A 19,871-nucleotide genomic window follows, 5' to 3' on the forward strand; every position below is an offset into this window, starting at 1 on the left:
CTCATCTCAGAACTCAAACTAGAAGCTATTCTCTCTCTCCTGTGGAACTGCAGCAGGACATAACCTAGGACATGACATAACTACTTTTATAGTGGTTTCAGCCTCCATTGCTGCTGACTTGGGATTCCAAACAAATCTCTGATCTCCTAATTTGACAACACTGAAGATTCATGCATATTATTAAAACCATATTGGGGGTGTTACAGCAGCATGCCACAGCAAAGGACCAAGTGCATAAAACCTAAAGTATTGAAATGCTACACAAATGAGTTTAATTTAACTCAACTTTTGTCCTGTAGCTTTTCTGGGTCTCTTGCTTAACCTCTAAGAATCATAGACTAACATACTCTCTTATAGGAAAATGTCCTATTTCAGGGCATTCACCAGTAAACAACAGTTAGGTAAAAAACTCAAGCTATAATCAAACACACGTACTCTCTCTCTCTTATGGGGTGGATTGGGAGGTGAGTGGGAAAGGAGAATCAGATTGCCTTAAGTGACAAATCAAATCCATTGTCTTATGCTTTCAGATCTGTAAATACAAATTCCTGTCCACACATTAGCACACAAATGGAATCAAATCCCAGCCCTCTGGGAACAGTACACTCTATAAGCAAGTACACTTAAGGTGACCAGATGTCCCAATTTTATAGGGACAGTCCCAATATTTGGGGCTTTTTTTTTTTATATGGGCTCCTAATTACCCCTCACCCTGTCCTGATTTTTCATAGTTGCTGTCTGGTCACACTAAGTACACTCTATAAGCAAATGCTCTTGGTGCACTAAACCATCATATTCAGATGAATATGAGGGCCTTTAACTGTTCTGGGACACTCGAAAGCTCAGTGCAGATGGGTGGCAATACCGTATATTTCCAATATTGTACTAAAATGACTCTAATGTGGCCCTATATGTTAAAAGGAGCTATATAACACAACAATAAGAAAAAACGAAAAGCACAAAGAATTACACAGTGGAAGATCTCATCCTACTTTAACAGAAGTCAACAGGAATTTTGCCATTGACTTCAGCAGAAGTAAGACTAGACTGTGCCCCAATAAATTTAAGCACTTGAGTAATAACTAAAAGTTAACCTAAGACAGGAGACCTGGCTACTGCATATCTTTTTTCTTGGTACTTTGAATGCAGAATGCAAAAAGCTGGAAAACATCTTGATGGCAAGTGCCCTATTAGATAAAGTTTGGTTCTTTGAATTATAAATAAACACACATTAATTGGTCAAGATGCCAGACTATAATGACCACACAACGTAGGCTGAAGCACAAATGGAGAATGAGGCACATTTCAAATACAGAGAAACATCTTACATGTTGAATGAAGCCAATGAGTAATACAACATAGCATTCCATGAGTAAACCATTTCCAAAGAACTCGCACTGTTAGTTGTTGTTGCTTGTTTCCTCTTTTCAATTTCAGTTTTTCAGGTCACAAACTTTGGTTCATGAGAGCAGAATGTGTGTGACTCAACACAATGGTTACAACAGCAGTAAATAACCAATCCAGGACATGCACGTGGCTTCATGAAGTAGCCTCATCTTCACAGACGTCAGGGAGATCAGGGTCCTTTATTCCTTCTCTGCTCCCTTGCTTTCTACATGAATGAATGAAGGGAAGTAAATAATTAGAAACAGGCATTTAGAAAAATAGAGCAGGTGTAGTTTTCTCCAATAGGCAAGCCAAACCAATTTCATCAATAACTATATGAAGGATGACACTCAAACAAAACTATATTTCCTTAAAAAGTATACCATATAAACAGTTAAACTGTGATAAAGAAAAATGCATCAACACCAGTGCACTGATCACTCAAGTATTATAAGACTTTGTATCATGAGGCTACGGCTACTTAGTTTGTTAAAATACAGTCTCAACTAACTCCCTTTTATTGCACTAGTACAAGAGATTTAATTCTCAGAAACAGACATACTGTTTATAAGTTTATTTGGTTTATATTTTTAAAATCTACTTGTTTAACTGATTTTATGGTTTGACATCTGCAACCCTTTTTCCAAAGCTCAACTGCAAACGGCAGCTGATTAAAATGCCAATTATATAATTTTTTCCCCAAAATTTCCCACTTTTTTCAGCTTTTCCAAGAAAAACCCAAACTAGAAAATATTAGTTTTTAAGAAAAAAAAAAGGTTTTCAATAAAAAAACTTTGATTTTGAAATCCAAAAACTGAAAATATTGACTGAAAACTACACTAAAAACTGAACATTTTTACAAAAACTCAAAATTGTTCCTGATAATTCAAAAGTTTTACCAAAAATTTTCAGTTTCCAATTTCTGATAATTAATTGAAAAAGTCTAAGCAAAACTTGCTCAGTATTAGCCACTAAACCAAAATGAAGGTAACTTACTTATATTTGTCTTACTTCACAAGTCTTCAGCCTTTTCAGAATGCTCCTAAATTTCAACTTCCTCTCTTGCAGATTCAAGAGACTGTTGGCTTGTCTCAACTGCAAAGCCAACTTGAGTGTTGCCCCTACTTGAGTCCCATCCACACACAAAAACCCTTTACTCAAGTGTGGTGGTGCTTTTAAGGCCTTGTCTACACTAAAAAAGGTTTGCTGGTATAGGTACACTGGTATAGCTATACTAACACATCGTTCTATTGGAGATGCACTTTATACTGGAAGAACAGTTGGCAAGCCTGTCAAGTGGTAAAGACTCCAGCTCAAGTTAGTGCAACTTGTCAAGTGCTAACACAATTACTTTCCTGCTAATACAATCACACTGTGTGACTCGAGTGTTATTTCACAATATGTCTGCTGTCACCCGAGCTAGGCTAACTTGAGAGGAAGTAACCAGAGTGTAGGCAACTTGAGTTTACTCTGCAGTGAAGACAGCCTAGGAGAGGTAACAAGGCTAGTCAACTCTTAAAACTGGTTAGGTGAAATTTTTTGGACATCATACCTTATCATTTAGTTTGAAGCTGTATCACAGCTCAGACATAAGCGTTCATTTTAAAGAGTGAAACAGAAAAAAGAATGGTTGCCATTAAGCATAATTTCATTCCTAAGTGCACCATCACAGCCCAGGTGATAAACCTGACCTTGAATATAGACAACTGACCATTTCCCAATGCACTTTCAGGTCTGACACCAACATGCTGAGTAACAGATCCATCTTCAGTGGCTGATCCGAGTTAATTCAGGGGCTGTCATCACCCTCTTTAAATGATTTATTACCATGAACAGGAAAGGAGGTTTCATTATCAGATATAATGCAAGCAGGTCTGTGCAGTGGGATAACGGCAAGCATAATTCAGCAGCAGATGGTGTCTCACTGGTTATTTAGAGCCTGCTGTCATTTTGTACTATTTGCTACTGTCTGCAATTTGATGAATCAGATTAAATGTTTCCCTGTAATGCTCTGTAGCTGATACACCTTGTTTTAGTATTAAAGGCAATGTGATCCACAGGATGTGGAATGGGTGCAATACAGCATAAATTGATAAAACATTCAATACAATACTGAATATCAACTAAAGTCATTTTTCTACAGACAGCTGGGGTGATCTTGCAGTAAGTAGTCTGCGGTCTGTGCTGCCACCATAGGAGACATGAGTACATGCTGAGAGGATTGAGGCTAAATGTTAGTCTCCATTAAATAGCTTTTCTTAAGGTGTTATTTTGTATTTGTGTTACTTTTGTTAATAGCAGGCTAATGAACCTTGCTCTGTGTGGTTATCCAACATGCTGTACTGTTGAGACCATTGTTAACAGTGGTAATAACACATGGCACTCATCTAGCAATTTTTTTACATTAATGGCGCAAGCTTCACAACATAACAGATAGTAAAATTAGGATAGAGAGGCAAAGAGACTACAATCAGTATTTGAATCATGGCTCCTAGTCCCATATTCAGTCATAGCTCGCTCACTCTCTGTCCTGTTAACTGATAAGAATTCTTTCCTAATGCCATCTATGCCTTCACTATGGGCCAAGATCTGTCCTCATTTATGCACTTGGAGCTCCCATTGACTTCTGTGGGAATGAAGGCAGAATGTTAATGAGAATGAAACAGCCAGGAGTTGTGCCTGCGTATCTGAGAAGAAAATTTGGTCCTGAGTATTTAAAGAAAAATTGCTTCAGAACAATGGCAGCATCTCTCTTGTGAACAGTTTGTTGCACCTCTGATTCCTGATGAATAGACTTCAATCACAGGTTTCATTTGCACCAGGCTGTGTTATTCATTCCAAAACCCAAGCATTGTCTACACTGGCAGTTTGTCTTAGTTCCAGCAATCTCTGGCCAGCGACTGAAGTTTCTGTATCAGGGCAAAATAACTGTTGGCAAAATAACCCTCAATTTGCACAGATTGAGATTACTTGAAACCAGTGTACGCTTCAATGGAGCCAACTGGCCACAGATGGCTGGAATCAGGGTGAATTTCCAATGCAGACAAGCCTCAGTCATGCCCTTACTGGGAGACCAGGCATATGCTGCTGTTAGAACTAAACAGGAAGCTGTGGCTGAAACCAAGTATCATGGGGCAAGTGGTGAACTTTTGTATTTTATTACATCTCTCTAGCCTTACTGGATGCTGATACAGGGGGTTTCTCCTGAGCTTGATTTTCTGAGCATGGTCTGTTAAGTCATTGTAAGTGCAAAACTTCCTTTGACTTCAGTGGACCTATGAATTCCTGAACTGTACTTCCAAGTGGAAAAGACTATTAAACTAAAACTTTCTCTTTTTTCAAAATTGAAAACATTCCCATGTATCACAATCCAAATGCCAATAAAAGTGCTACATCAGCCTTTATTCTGCTCAGTTCCTTCCCCGTACTTTTGGAGAATCTTTTCAAAATCCTTCACTCTTATAGCAGGAGGTGTCCCTAGCTTGATTCATCTATTTATTTTACAGTGATAAATGAGCTCCTAAGCAAACAATTGTCTCCATAATAATGGAGCTGCTCAAATGGAATTTCAAGAGACATGATTAATTTCCAAGCATTCATCTGAAACCATCTCTGTCAAACTCCAGGCAGAATAACTATGCTTTGAGCTGGCTGTGCACAGTGGGATTTTTCACTGAGATGTCTTTTTTGTAAATCACCTCCAATAGTTTCCATTAACTACATTTTTTGTTGTTGTTGTTTTAAATTGGACAGCATACTCTGTGGACAGATTTGTGGAATCTGTTGCAAAATATGCATTCTGTCTGCTTAAGTCCTGATGGATATGAGGAATGCTGAAATGTAGACTAAGAGGTGTTGTCCATATCAGTCATAAAATCATAGAATATCAGGGTTGGAAGGGACCTCAGGAGGTATCTAGTCCAACTGCCTGCTCAAAGCAGGACCAATCCCCAACTCATCACAGCAAAGTCCAACTCATCCCCCTCAATCATCACAGCAGAGTCCCAGAAATTTGAAGAGTAGAGGTAATGGTAGAATTGCCTGCTGCATATTTGGTTGTAGCCACATCTATTAATCTTTCATAAGTTCTAAATACTAGAGATGGGCCTGAGCTGCAAGTTCAGATCCAGATTCCCAAATTTTGTGGGTATTGGATCTAGGGTTTTGGATTGAGCCCCATCTCTGCTAAAACTCACCAAGTCTCCCTCTCCCATCCTTCCCAAAAGAAAAAAAAGAAGAGTGAGGAAACATGACCAAGAAAAACCCCAAGTAACTTGGAGAATGAATGTTAGTTCACACACACACAAATACTGTAACAAACCACATAACTACTGTAACAAAACTGCTCCTATATGAAGGATGGAATTTTATGTTCTCAATAACACAGAAAGCATGACAACTGAGGAGAGGACTTATAATTCTACTACACCCAGGGGAAACACAAACACACAGTTACCTTAAAGATGGATGCAAATATACAGATGAGCTTAAGAGGAACCTGTCCCTAAGGGCAAACAATGAGATAAAGGAAGAAAATGGTAAAGAAGATGCTGGTAAAAGGCAAATGAGCACATGTTTCTGAATATTAAGGGAATGAAATTAAATAGAGGATGGGGTATTAGTCAGCAATGTTTACTAAGGCTAAAGACCAAATAAAAAACATGACAGTTAATGCTGTCACCCATAGTGCTGTGCATACTGGAGTAATCACCTGTGCTAACAGAAACTGATCCTGCAGGGTGCCAATTGCTTCCAGCAAGGTGTTCAGTGCCATCAACACCTACTGAAATCAGTGGGAGTTGAGGGCGTTCAGCAGCATACGGGTCTGTGTCCCTAGCATGTAGAGGTCTTATGAACATGTAGTGTTATTAATTGCCAAAGGACACAAGTTGAGCAGGAGTTAGGCACATAAACCATTGAGCAGATGACGGGTGCTTCTGCATTGATGCTCCTAGATTAACAAGATGTTGTGAAATTCTGTGCCCAAGTTATTCTATAAACCATTAGACAGACTATAATACTGCTTACCCTTGCCACAATATGAGCCATTGCTTTCAATAAAAGCACACATCCTTCCTTTGCAATGAAAAATATATTAGTGTGAAATTTACTTGGACAGGATTTTCCATTGACAATGTGTACACGCTTGGGCTCAGGCTGGTGCCTGGGCTCCAAGACCCTCCCCATCATTCTCAGAGCCCAGACTCCAGCCTGAGCCCAAACATCTACACTGCTATTTTTAGCCCCAAGTGCAAACCCCATGAGCCCAAGTCAATTGACCCAGACCCTGAGACTTACTGCAGGGGGTGTTTTTTTGCTGTGTAGCTGTACCCCTTAAACACATATTTTGTGAAATTAAGGGTTAAGGTAAACTTGTCATCCTTTCTGCAGCCAGTCTCCTGCCAATACCATCAACAATGAAGCCTTTAACCTGGCTACAAGTGTCAACAGGATATGTTTTAAAAGTGAATGTAATTTTGGTAAAAGGTGCTGGACTGATAGCCCTGGGGGCTGGCATCTTCTCTCAGCACAATAGGCACAGCACTGGCAAGGAAAGTCTTGCACGTGCTGCCCCACCAATGTGCCTCAATTGAGTTTTGGAAAGAGTCATGGGCGGTTGGTATTGTAGGCAAGGGAGGTTTTGCCTCCCCAAACAGCCTACTGTGGCCCCACCAGCAGGCCAGCGTGCCTCCTGCAGCAACTCGGGGCCGCCGGTGCTGGACCGTGCTGCGCTGCCTGCCCAGAGCTGGCCACCCAAGCACCGGGACTGGGGGCCGCCCGGAGCCCTGGGGCTGGGGTGCAGTGACTGCGCCACACGGAGCGCCAGGGCTGGGGGCACAGCAATCATGCTGCCTGGAGCCCTGGGACTGGGGGCATGGCGACCGTCCTGCCTGGCCACCCACAGCACCGGGACTGGGTGCGCTGTGGCCGTGCCACCCAGGGGCTGGGGGTGCTCAGGCTGCGGTGCACCGGGGCTGGGGCCTCGCCCCCCACGCCCGTCCGGCGCTGGGGGGCCATGGTGGGAGTGGTTTGGGCATGTAGGATCTAAAAAACCAAAGGGTCAGATTCAGTGCAGATCTCCTGAGAGACGCTGCACAGACAGAACAGCCCAGAGGGGAGTTACAGATGGCTTTACACTACCTTTGAGCTGCTCAGATTCCAGGAAGCTGCTGCTGTGACCAAAATGACCCTTCCCCTCCCCCAGCATAAGTCAGAGCAGCCTTCAGGGCTGCTCTATCTTATGGCAGCCTTTTCTGTGCTGCCTATTACTGGAGCAGCATGTAGGGAGGGACCAAAGTGAGAGCCAGGAGATCAGCCTCACAGTGTTTTGTGACCTGTAGCAGCAGTTAAACACAGAAGCTATATAAATAGTGTTGCTAAAAACAGCCGTCTTCATTTTAGCTCCATTCACTTGTAATATATTGCCAAATACCTAAGCCTAGGTGCCTTTTAAACATTTCTAGACATCTCAGTAAAGAAATAAATAACAAACAGGAAAGGATTTTTCAAAATTTTACAAGAAGTGAAGAATTTAAGCCCTTCCCATGAATTTAAAAACTATTTTTAAACAGGGCCATTTAAGGACCAAAATCTGTAACAGCTATGAAAGGCCTCCTGCTATTGCAAAGAACTTTGATCTGCATCTTCTTCCCTAAGCATTTCCCAGAATAGAGCTTGGCATATTGTGAGCAGGTAGCAGAAGGATTGTGAAGAAATTAATTAAGTCAGGCAGCTTCCAACCTAAGAAACCCAATAAGTAGGCTGTTAAATTGGCATCTCTCTCTCTTTTTCTAAAGGGCAGATCCCTTTTCAGAAATGTTAATTAGGCATCAGATATTGAAAAACGAACTCAGCTGTCAAAAGGCTTATTGCAGGAAGATTCTTGACATTGGCGCAGATGCAAGTTGACTTCAGCAGCACCCAGTGCATATGGCTTAGAAACCCCCCAACTATTTTACAAGCAGCCTAATTACACAAATTGAACGTGAAATTGGGAAAGTTTTCTAATTGCTTTTCTTTCTTCCTATATAGGAACATGAAAGTAATTTTCCTTCCTATAATTGGAACTAAATGCAACATTACAATCACTGATTTACCACACTTCAAAGAGAGTACAGTCAGGGATGTGGAAAAACAGTGTTGTTGGGATTTTTTTAAAATGTGTTTGCTTCATTAATATAAGAGAGAGACCTTTAATATAATAAAGGTGACACAGGTTACACCTCAATTCCCAGTGTGTTTTCAGCACGCAGAGGCTCACTATTAGATCGTGCAAAGTGCTCTCAATTCCCATTGAGGAACACGAGCCAAATCCTGAAGTCTGCAGTGTTGCTTTCATGGGAGTTTTGTTTGAGTGAGGACAGCAGAATTGAGTCCAGTGGGTACTGGTGTGCTCAGCAATACCCAGAGCTCCTAGGAACTGACGTGGGTAATTCAGTAGGAGGTATCGTTCCCTCTCAGTCACCATTGGACACACACATGGTTGTAGGGAGAACTTTGACGCTGAGGATACTGCCTGCTCTATGAGATGTAAAGCCCAAATTCTGAACACCTGCATCTTTTACAATCCTATCACACTTTTCACAAGACTAGAAGATCAAGGGTGGGTCCTGTCAAAAGGATTTGTACTTTCAGCAAAGTTACTGACTGTGTTTCTGCAGACTAATTGAGTTTGAACAGTTACAATTCTTAAAATGAGAGCTATCCCCATATAACTAAGATGAATCTTACATAGGACTGAGTACAAATTACTTTAGATATATTAGAAGAAAGTGTCATGTTTTGTTTTTCTTATAAACCAAATGCTCACATGGATATTGGCTCAGATGAGACATACAGAGCAGCTCACAGGCCATCTGGATAACAGAGCTGCATCATTGCCGATACTGTATGCACTGAAGACAGGTGGCAGATAGTGGCGGGCATATAACAGATCAGCCACCTTACAGTATAACCTTCCCTCAGTCTAGTCCTTACTGTTCTGTATTATGTGTACTTGCTTTAAAGACTAAATGGGCCCAATATTGAGCTGGTGTCAATGGCATAGCTGCATTAAAGTTAATGGAACTACTCCGATTTATACCAGCTGAGAATCTATTCCACCATTCTGAAGACACATACTGTCCCTGAACGTGATCTTCCGAAGCAGCATACACAATATTGCCTTTGGACTAATCCTGCAAGATGCTGAGCACTCTGGCCTTGACCCAGCAAAGGATTTAAGCACATGTTTAAATTAGAGCACATTGAGTATGACTATGATCTCAAATCAAATATATGTAACGTATGACTTCAGTGGGACTACTCGTGTGCTTAAAGTTGTGCTTTGTGGGATCAGGGCCAGACTTTGCAATATCAAGCCCTTATACTGTAACAATGTCATTTAACATTGTTAGCGCCTAGAAGTTTGTTATCCTTTACACTTGTTCTAGATTTATTTCAATTAACTTGACACCATTCATAACATGTATTTTTATATTTTATTTTACTTTTCTATTGGAGATGATTTTATACAGAACAATCCATTGTAAATGGATGGCATGAAGCCTGGGTTTAATATCTAGCACAATTTCTCTTTGCAAATGTACTCAGTGTAATCAGGACATAATTCACCTACTACAATGAACACTCCCACTTCATAGACTTCATAGAAATAAAATAGCTTTGCCTCTTGCTTTCTGTATTTTCTTAAATGCAATGAAGCAAAACACAGGGAAAGATAAGAAGCTTACATTCAAGTGCACTGATCTAACTTTTACAATGTATAAAAAGAAAAATCCATATTCTTTTAAATTATCTGTTTACAGTGTTAAATACATCATTGTATGTAAGAAATACTGTCTTGATGTATCAATGTCTCTTGATTTAATTAGAAACATTCCTATGTTGGTCCATAAGGTCCATTTTTGCAAGTCTTAGTTTAGGGTAATCAAACATTACTGGAAGGTGCCAGAAATGCTGGTTGCATGATAGCACATAAGCTGATTGGGTACAATTAAGTAAGAGGACAGCACAGTTGAGCACTTGCACACACAAAGGTTACAATAGATAGGATAAAGTTTTTTTTTAAAGAAGAGATATAAACTTCCTTGCTTTGGAGCAACCACAAATTGGCTTTGATTCAATCAGTGAACTGGCTCATTATTGTAAATCAAGTGCCTTGAGCAAGCCAACACAATAGTGGATAAATGAGAACTAGCTGACATAATTTATTTCAAACAGCCCTTGACACAGTGCCACACAAGAGGCTATTAAGGAAACTAAGTCCAGACATGGTGGTTGAAAATGATTAGAAGCGCGGAAAAGCTTCCATACAAGAAGAGACTGAAAAGACTAGAATTGTTCAATTTAGAGAGGAAATAAATAAAAGGGACCCAGAGGTATACAACCCGTCACTGAAGCTTAATAAGATTTAAAAAAATCAGATAGATTGGATAAAGATTTTTTTAGAAGGGATATAAACTCTCATGCTTCAGGGCATAAGAGATCAGGAAGAAACATCTCCTACTGGTAGTTTATTCTATCATTGCCTACTAAAGGGTTTCTTATGCTACCTTCCTCTTAAACATTTGGCACTGATTACTGTCAGACATAGACTAAATGGACCACTGGGTCTAATCTAGTATGGCTATTTCTATGTATCTCAGTAATATCGATGAGAACAAGAGAAAATCCTAATATACCAGTTAGGATAAGATTTGAAGAAAAAAAAGAAGCACCCATTGCTTCCCCCGAGTTAAATACTCTGGAGGGTGACCGCTATTTGGTATTTTTCTTTAGACTCAGTAAAGTCTCAACATCATAGAGTGAAAAGACTCACTGGCAAGGAACTATGTGTGGACAAGGGTGACAGTAGCAATGTCATAGGGTAACAGGAATGGAAGGTGATGGTCTGAGAGTTATATAAAGTGAAGATTAGCTCTTCCCGCTAAGCTGATGAAGTATCCACATTTGAAATGCTCTTCTGACATGTCCCTGAGACTGTATTTCATGCTCACAATCACATCATCTAGAGCAGTCTCTTGGATGACATCTCGCTTGCCAGCCTGGATTGAAACTGTCAGTTTGTAGACTGAGAGCTTCAGGAAACTGGCAGCAGAAATCAGAGAGCATGGTACATCTCTGCACTCACTACAGGCCAAATCTCAATGGGATTTGAGCATGCTCAGAACCCTAAAAGGAAGCACTCAGCACCTCGCAGGATTGGGTCCCCGGGAAAAAGAGATGAAGAACCTGTTCTAGGTAAGGTCATAAAGCTAGAAGTGCTTCTGTTGTTATCCAGGTTCAATTCAACATGACTGCAGTAACTCTTTCCTTTCTGGATTAGGAGTGCTGTTCATTATCCACAGTTGGTTAATCATGAAGTAGATTTACAGAGTCTCCCATAGTAGATGGGAGAAGGGAGGCAGATACAAAGGAGAAAAGTATCTAATTGGATGTAGTCATTCTCTCTCTCTGTTGTAAGGATCTGGGCAGATAGCTAGAGCTATAGGACACTCAGCTAGATGGCACCAGACATCTGACTAGTACAGTGTATGGCAGGTCCTGTGTTACCATCTGTTGTGCAAAATCTAATTAAGGAAACGTATGGGAGTTGGAACTTGGCCTGTGTGTCTCATACAGGGAACTGTGAGTTAAAATTAGGCTAAGGCCCTGGCTAATATCCCTGACTCAAATAGCAAACAAAAATCCTTACAGTTAAATCCCTTTTCTCAAGATCAGTTCTTCCCAGTGTTATGGGAAGTTCTAATGAAGATCAATCTTTATCGCACAACATTGTCTGAACACTCTGAGGGTATGTCTTCACTACCAACGTTAAAGTGTTGCTATGTAGTCGCGGCACCAGTGCTGGGAGACAGCTCTCCCAGCACTGTAAAAAAACCCACCCCCCATGAGGGGAGTAACTGGTGCACTGTCTGCACTGCCACTTTACAGTGCTGAAACTTGCATCTCTCAGGGGGGTTGTTTTTTTACACCCCTGAATGAGAAAGTTTCAGCGCTGTAAAGTGGCAGTGCAGACAAGGCCTAACTGATCTAGGCTCCATTGCATGCTGGGAATTTGCACGTTACCTGGATCCTGCTCCAACTGAAGTCAGTGGCAAAATTGCTTCTGACTTCATTAGTACAGGGTTGGGCTCTAAAGTCTCCTCATCTTTAATGAGAGCAACCCGCTGAAATCCCTACACACTGGTGAGCGAAAAGACTACATTTGTATTTCCAAAGATGTAGTTAGGTAGTTTAGTTAATATATATAGAAAGTTATCAGCATCTTTAGGAATTTGCTAAGAGTGGTGTTTGTTTAGCAGGGAAGATGTTGAGTTTTGCGCATGATGTATATATGCAGCGGCGGCTCCAGGCACCAGCGCTCCAAGCTCGTGCCTGGGGCGGCAAGCCGCGGGGGGCGCCCTGCCGGTCCCTGCGAGGGCGGCAATTAGGCAGCCTTCGGCAGCTTGCCTGCGGGAGGTCCGCCGGTCCTGCAGATTCGGTGGCAATTCGGTGGCAGGTACGCCGAAGCCGCGGGTCTGGCGGACCTCCCGCAGGCAAGCCGCCGAATTAGCGGGACTGAGGACCTCCTGCAGGCAAGCCGCCGAAGGCAGCCTGCCTGCCATGCTTGGGGAGGCAAAAAAAGCTAGAGACGCCCCTGTATATATGCTATGTACTGTAACTTGGTTTATTACAGATGATGCATTTTGTTGGTTCCCACAATACCAATAACGTAATGTCAAAGGTGTCCCTCACTGGCTTCTAGTCCAGGATGTGCATGTTTGCCAGTTTGCACAGACTACGTGGGTCACTGATTTCCAGAGCAGAGCTGAAATATATCAGCAAGCTTCTAGTTGTACAGGTTTTTTATTTTTTAATGTCTAGATGACTCAGCTGGCCTCTTTCTCCAAACCTCCTACTTCTGTTGTTCATGGACAGCAGAGCAGAGGTTACTTACGTAAGAATTAAATAACCTAGCTGCATTTCATAAAAGGATACTTTACTAGCTTGATGTTTGAGTACTGTTTAAACTACACACAGTATATTATAAACAAACTGGCTAAAAAGATAGATTCTGAGCTGCTCTAAATGGGTGCAACTCCTCTGAAGTCCACGGAGCTGCATTCATTTACATCAGCTCAGGATGAGGCCCTAAATATGGAAGTAGCTGCATCCATACAAATAAATGTTTACTTTGTTCTAATGTGGATATTTCACTATACTTCAACCCCAAATGACAGTTGAGGCCTTATTCATCCCTAGTGTAACTCCACTGACTGATTTCCACATGAATTTTGCCTTTAAATTCTAAGGAAATTATCTGAAAACAGTTTCCATTATTCCTCCCATACTACTTTGTTCACTGAAGTGGACGTATACAGCTCAGGCTGAGCACTAAAAGGGGTAGATATACATACATTAATAGGTTTCCTGGAGCAGACATGGACCTCTCTTCCCTTCTGGCCTGAACCTCAAATGGGTTTCCGAATGAGCGTTTCCTTAGCATGGCTTTCACTAAAATCTTTGAAGAAGGAAAAACAGATCAAAGAAGATAGGTGGCACAGAGTTTTCATCATCTTTATAATGCAGCTCTAAGCATTAGATCAGAGCAATGTAATGATTACTTCATTAATAATTTAATAAAATTGTAATGCCATTTCACAGTTAAAAACTGAACTAGAGGGATCTGTATAATAGCCCTTAGGTTTCTGTATGGTATAAATGCTGACCCATTGGCTACTGAAGTTGCAAAGCATTGCTAGAAATAGTTACATGAATACTGTCAACATCTATTGGCTAGAGGGAAGGGAACAGGCTGGTTGCCTGAGCACAGGACTGGGAGCCAAGAGCTCATCAGATGTAGTTCCAGCTCTGACAATGACTCCCTCTGTGACATGGGAAGTCACTTTAAACCTCTTTGGCCAGATCCTCAGGTGGCATAAATGAATTAGCTTCATTTACTTCAATGTAACTACCGTATTTTCCGGCGTATAAGACGACTTTCTATACTAAAAAACAACCCCCAAAAATCAGGGGTCGTCTTATACGCCGGGTATAAACAGCGGGCAGCCCAGAGCCCTCTGATTCCCGGCCGCGGCTGGGATTTAAAAGGCTCTGTGCTCCCCGCCGCAGCGGGCAGCCCAGAGCCCTCTGACTCCCCGCCGCAGCTGGGATTTAAAAGGTTCTGGGCTCCCCGCCGCAGCGGACAGCCCAGAGCCCTCTGATTCCCGGCCGCGGCTGGGATTTAAAAGGCTCTGGGCTCCCCGCCGCAGCGGGCAGCCCAGAGCCCTCTGACTCCCCGCCGCGGCTGGGATTTAAAAGGCTCTGGGCTCCCCCCCCTCGGAAGGGGGGGTCGTCTTATACGGCGAGTATAGGCCAAAACCTATGTTTTAACTGTAAAATTACGAGGTCGTCTTATACGCCCAGTCGCTTTATATGCTGGAAAATACGGTATGTTGATTTACACCAGCTGAGGATCTGGCCACTTTATATATCTTTTCCCATCTGTCAAATGGAAATAATAATGTTCTCTTATCTACCTCATAGGGAAGTTGTGAGAGTCATTAAAGGTCAGAATGTGGTTTTATCACTAGTCCCAAATAAGGAGAGGTAAATAGCCACACCACCTCAGTGGCTGGGTGAAGGTATTTTCACAATCATCCCTCCCTAGAGGGATTAGCCACTAAATTTAGATTCAGATTCAAGTTCAGATTTTGTATGCCCCCAATCCTTAACTCCATTCAGGTGCATGGTATTTAAGTTTGGGCCATCTCTGTTACTAACAGATCTTATTAGTTCTATTTCTAGGTATCAGGATTCCCTGAAGAATATCAGATACCATCACTATAAGCACAGTATAAGACCTTAGATATTGTGGAGATGCACGAGGATAAACAGAGTACCTAAGTTTCCAGGGCTGTCAAACAGGCTGGCATTTTGACTTTCACTATTTAACAAATATTTAAGGAAAAGAGAAACCCTCTGCCTTTGGGGAAAAAACCACGAGCCACCTTAGAACAAGTTTTACAGTTCAATCTTACCTAAGAGAGACCGGGTGGCTGGCTCATGGTGATGAGGTAGGCTCACATATTCTGCAATATTTCAGTGATTGCATTCTAAAATCAGTAGAGAAACATGGGGCCAGATTCTCAGCGGATGTAAATTGATGTAGCTCCATTGAAGCCACCAATGGAGCTACACTGATTTACACCAGCTGTAGCTCTGGTCTATGGATTTTTCCCCAAATTATGGGCTAGTATTAGTATTTTCCTCCCACATGCGTGGAAGTTCTTAAGCCACCAGGCTTTAGACCTTGCTTGCCTCCCTTTGCTTTTTAAATTGGTGAGGCTATGTTAACAGTATTTTGTTTCAATAATTGAAAAGCAGGCATTTAGCTTTATGCCAGGAAGACTTTTCTGGACCATGGCCTATATTTGTCTGGAATACTGCACTTCATATGTCAATTCCAGGACATCTGGTCACCACACGCACACTTAAGCATAACCTCAATCTGCAGTCAGTAAAGTGTCCCCTTTTCCTTACAACTTCATCTTTTCCTTTCATAAACGAGAAGCGAGTCTTTCAACTCCCGACACTGGAGCCCAGTGTTTAAATGCCTAAAGCAGAAAGGCTGAGTTCTTAACTACCCATTGTAATTATTTATTTTAAACCTGGAGGTCAATATTTTGCAGTGTGTTTATTATTCCATCACATAGAAGATTTTGTAGGAAAAGGTTTCATACATTTATTTCTAGAGGGAAAATGCCATATGATTAAATTGCCTTCAAAATGGGACGAGAATAGGATATCCAGTTCTCAGGGCTATATCTCTAGAGGTGCCTAGTGCCTACTGAGTTGCTACAGGCACCTAAAGCCTGGTACTAAGCCCACTGAAGTCAATGAAAAGACTCTCATTGATGTCATGGGCTTTTGATCAGGCCCTTACTGCTGATCCAAAGAGAATATGCTCAACAACTACCAGAGTGTGTCCTATGCTGGATTTTCTGGGCTATTTGCAGCGCTGCTTCTTACCTTGTCTGTATACACGGGCGGCTGCACAGCAAACAATGCAAACAACCCTTTACTCTCCCTCACTGCTCTTCCTTTTTCCAGTAGTAGTGGTGGTGTTGGAACTGGAGTTACTTATGTGTCTGGTAATAAGTCTTCCCAAATTTGAATTTCTTCTATCATTCACTTCCTCTGGTGCTGGCCACCTGGGGAGCTTGGCCCTGCACCTATTATCTGAGTAGCCCCTCTGATGTCAATGGTCATAAGGATAATGGCTTCAGGATCAGACCCCCCATGTGTTGCGGTACCAGTAAACCTTTTGACCTAAATGCACAGCTCAAAGGCATGAACAACGCCTACTGACTTGAATGGCTAAATCACACACATCATACACTGGAAATTTGTCTGTCCCTCACGTTGAGACTGCTTCACAGGCTGATGGCTCAAAGAAAGCGACGTATCTCCCAGAACATAAAACCTCAGAAAGCTCCTGTTTACACTTACTACAGCTGGCAAGCTTGGGATTGTCTTGACGGAATTCTTCACCTCCTCCTCAGTCACCTCCACCACAGTGCAATGCTCTTCCTCCAGAGGCAGTGGATCCTCCCCAAACTTTGTTAGCCAGGGATGCAACTACATAGAAAAGGGACAAAAAGAAAGCTGTGAACAAGCCACTGCAGAGAATCCTAAATGTGTTTGTCCCTTGTACTTCACACAGTATGGATGTTAGTTAATATGGGGAAATAATGAATATAGGGCTGAATATTATTACAAGCTGTGAGTTGGTATGGCTCCATTTTCCACATAGGTTGGAATGTGCTGAATCAACAAGCTGAGGGCTAACTCAGAGGGTCTGCTGCACTCCAGCGACTGTGCATAGTGTCTCTACAGAGACCATAAGACCATAACAGACCATCAGCACCAACTGTCATTGGCTGGCATTTTCAAACAGGCTAAAAGAGTTAGGTACTCAATTTCCACTGAATTCAGCCAAAACCTATGAAAATCCCAGTCATCAACAGCAGCTCTTTCTCACATACATAGACACTTTAACAACATAGGCCCAGAAAAAGTGCCATAATCTGTTCTCAAACTTGAGTGCCTAAATTTAGGCACCTAAATAAGTGGCTTGATTTTCCTAAGTGCTGAGCACTCAGCAACTAGTGACTTCAGATGCTGCGGCAAATGCTCAGTAGCTCTGGAAATCAGGCCACTGAGGTAAACATATAATATGGTACCCAACTCTGAGCATTTTGGCCTATCACTAATGTGACATTTCAGGGTCACGGAGAGGCCCCTATACACGATGTGGTTACATGACTGTGCAATTGCCCACACAACTTACCTTTTTTGCCTAGATGCCACACAGACTGATGTTCATACCACATCAGTAAAAAGCCATAGTCACCCTCCTACCACCTTCCAGCTGTTCAGCTTGTTTGCCAAACATATGGAGATCATCAGGGGAGGCGGATTACATTGCAAACAAGGGCATTGTTGGATAAGGATGCAGGCAGTGGAATGAGGTATAGACGACTGCAAGGGAGCAGGAAGAAGCTTGTCAGAGGATGTGTCTTCTTTCCCATATAATTAAATGTCACAGGAGTGGCTCCTATGTGGTTTAGGAGCCTCAGATGTACCTGCATCTTCCAGCAGGCCTCCTACTTCCCCTCCCAAGAGAACACTTCACCTTCTTGTGCTGCTCCCTGCTCCTCTAGTTTAGTAACCACATGGCTTATTAGATTATCTTGTAATTAATTAGCATTGTCCCATAATGCCATGTAAATCAGTTCAGGGCATGGGAGGCCTGTACATAATTTTGGTCTAATGTGCTGCATAATACAAGGGGTTTCAAGTATAAACAAACAGTACTAGAGTGGGGCTCTTTGACATCAATGTATTTGTCCAAGGGCTGGCCCTATGGATGTTAATCAGAACAGCATCCAGTAACCTTTTAAAAAATACCTGCCTACCTCCTAGGGACTAGTCCACACCATTCAGTAAGACTGATGTTCACTGCCTATAAACTTTAAAGGGAGTTTAGTGCAGGTGTCCAGAGCACTTTTCAAGAGCTCAGCAAAGAGCTTCTTTATGGCACTTAATTAAATTGTGTATTCCAAAAATGATTACTCATGCTTATAACAGCCCTCTTCAGAGGCAAAACACCACAGTCAACCCTAAATGAAATCATTTTTATTAAAAGTATGGAATACCTGAGTCATGTGAGCATTTCAATTAGGAGACAAGTGTATTCCGTGCACCAACATGGTTCAGAAACAGCAATTTCCTTATGTATCCCCCATATAATTTCCTTGATTTTTTTTTTGTGTTAACAGCAATTCCAAACTGAGTTTGCAAAACAATTAGACCTAAATAACTGTGAATAACAAGAGTGATACATCAGAGATGCAAATTAGGAGAGGGTAGATATAGTCAATCCACCCCCACCCCTGCTTTATTCAACTTCAGTTTATCTGGGCTAGTCTACGCTGGCAATGCTAAAATGCTGCCGTGGCAGCACTTTAACGTGGCTGTGTGGGTCGCAGTGCAGCGCTGGGAGAGTAAAAAAAACCCACCTCCACAAGGGGCGCGGCTCCCAGCACTGGGGCACTGTCTATACTGGTGGTTTACGGTGCTGAAACTTGCTGCGCTCAGGATTTTTCTTTTTCACACCCCTGAGCGAGAAAGTTGCAGTGCCGTAAAGTGCCAGTGTAGACAAGCCCTCTGACTCTTTTCAAATAGGTGAGACTTCTCAGTGACTAATGATAGCAGAACATGGTATCAGTCGTAAAACAAAATATACAAAGCAGCATGGAGCATCTTTCTCTATCAGGGGGTGTTCGCTGCTCTGGATTCATGAGCTTTGCAGAACAATGACCAACTTCCAAGGTAATGTTGACAGAAATGGATGCTACATGCCTTGATCCCATTCCTGCATTTGTAACCACAGCCAGCATGGTATGAACAACAGGTATCTACATGTATAGTATTCAGCTTCACAATCACTGCAACACATATGTCTGCTAGAGGAAACAGGTTTGATCACTGGAGTTAGCAAGCTCAGTAAAAAAGCAAGGTTTCAATCTACACAAGTGTTTGTTGGAAATGCTATCAGTGTTTTATCCAGATTTTGTACAATTTTAATTAAAAATCCCCTTTTATTAATATTCTCAGAAATAAACAGCATCAGAGTGATTTTAAGTCATACAAATATGGAGCAAAGTGAATATACTCACCCTTTGAGCTATGCTGATTGATATAGCCCCAAAACAGAAATACCGGTAAGTTTTGTCACATTACAAGTAATATAAGAAATATGAAACCAACTGAAACTATATGAAACAATTCCAAATAAATATAACATTCATGACAAATTTACCTTAATCTCAGGAACCGTTATCCTCGTTTCTGGATTTTTATCCAGCATCCTTGCAATCAGTTCTTTGAGCTCTTCACTTATCTGTGGCCTGATGAAAGAAAATACCAATATATAG

At 41.8% G+C, this 19,871-nt stretch overlaps 1 protein-coding gene across 11 annotated transcripts in view; it reads right to left on the reverse strand.

The window, feature by feature from the left end:
• Positions 1–1,235: 1,235 nt before the first annotated feature.
• The window catches only part of CAMKK1 (calcium/calmodulin dependent protein kinase kinase 1), a 163,288-nt gene continuing 144,652 nt past the window's right edge, over positions 1,236–19,871 (reverse strand). For 9 of the 11 annotated variants that reach the window (XM_039507848.1, XM_039507856.1, XM_039507851.1 and 6 more), the window contains 5 exons: positions 19,757–19,844; positions 16,882–17,010; positions 13,788–13,891; positions 5,843–5,890; positions 1,236–1,612 (listed from right to left, as the gene is read on the reverse strand). In XM_039507848.1, coding sequence (XP_039363782.1) covers positions 1,540–1,612; positions 5,843–5,890; positions 13,788–13,891; positions 16,882–17,010; positions 19,757–19,844 — 442 coding nt within the window. In that variant the 3' untranslated portion in view covers positions 1,236–1,539. Of the gene's footprint in view, positions 1,613–3,957; positions 4,013–5,842; positions 5,891–13,787; positions 13,892–16,881; positions 17,011–19,756; positions 19,845–19,871 lie in introns of those variants that run through there. The other 2 variants (XM_039507858.1, XM_039507859.1) reach the window with 2 other exon arrangements.

This window comes from Mauremys reevesii, linkage group 20 (assembly GCF_016161935.1).
Source record: "Mauremys reevesii isolate NIE-2019 linkage group 20, ASM1616193v1, whole genome shotgun sequence".
Classification (NCBI taxonomy): domain Eukaryota; kingdom Metazoa; phylum Chordata; order Testudines; family Geoemydidae; genus Mauremys; species Mauremys reevesii.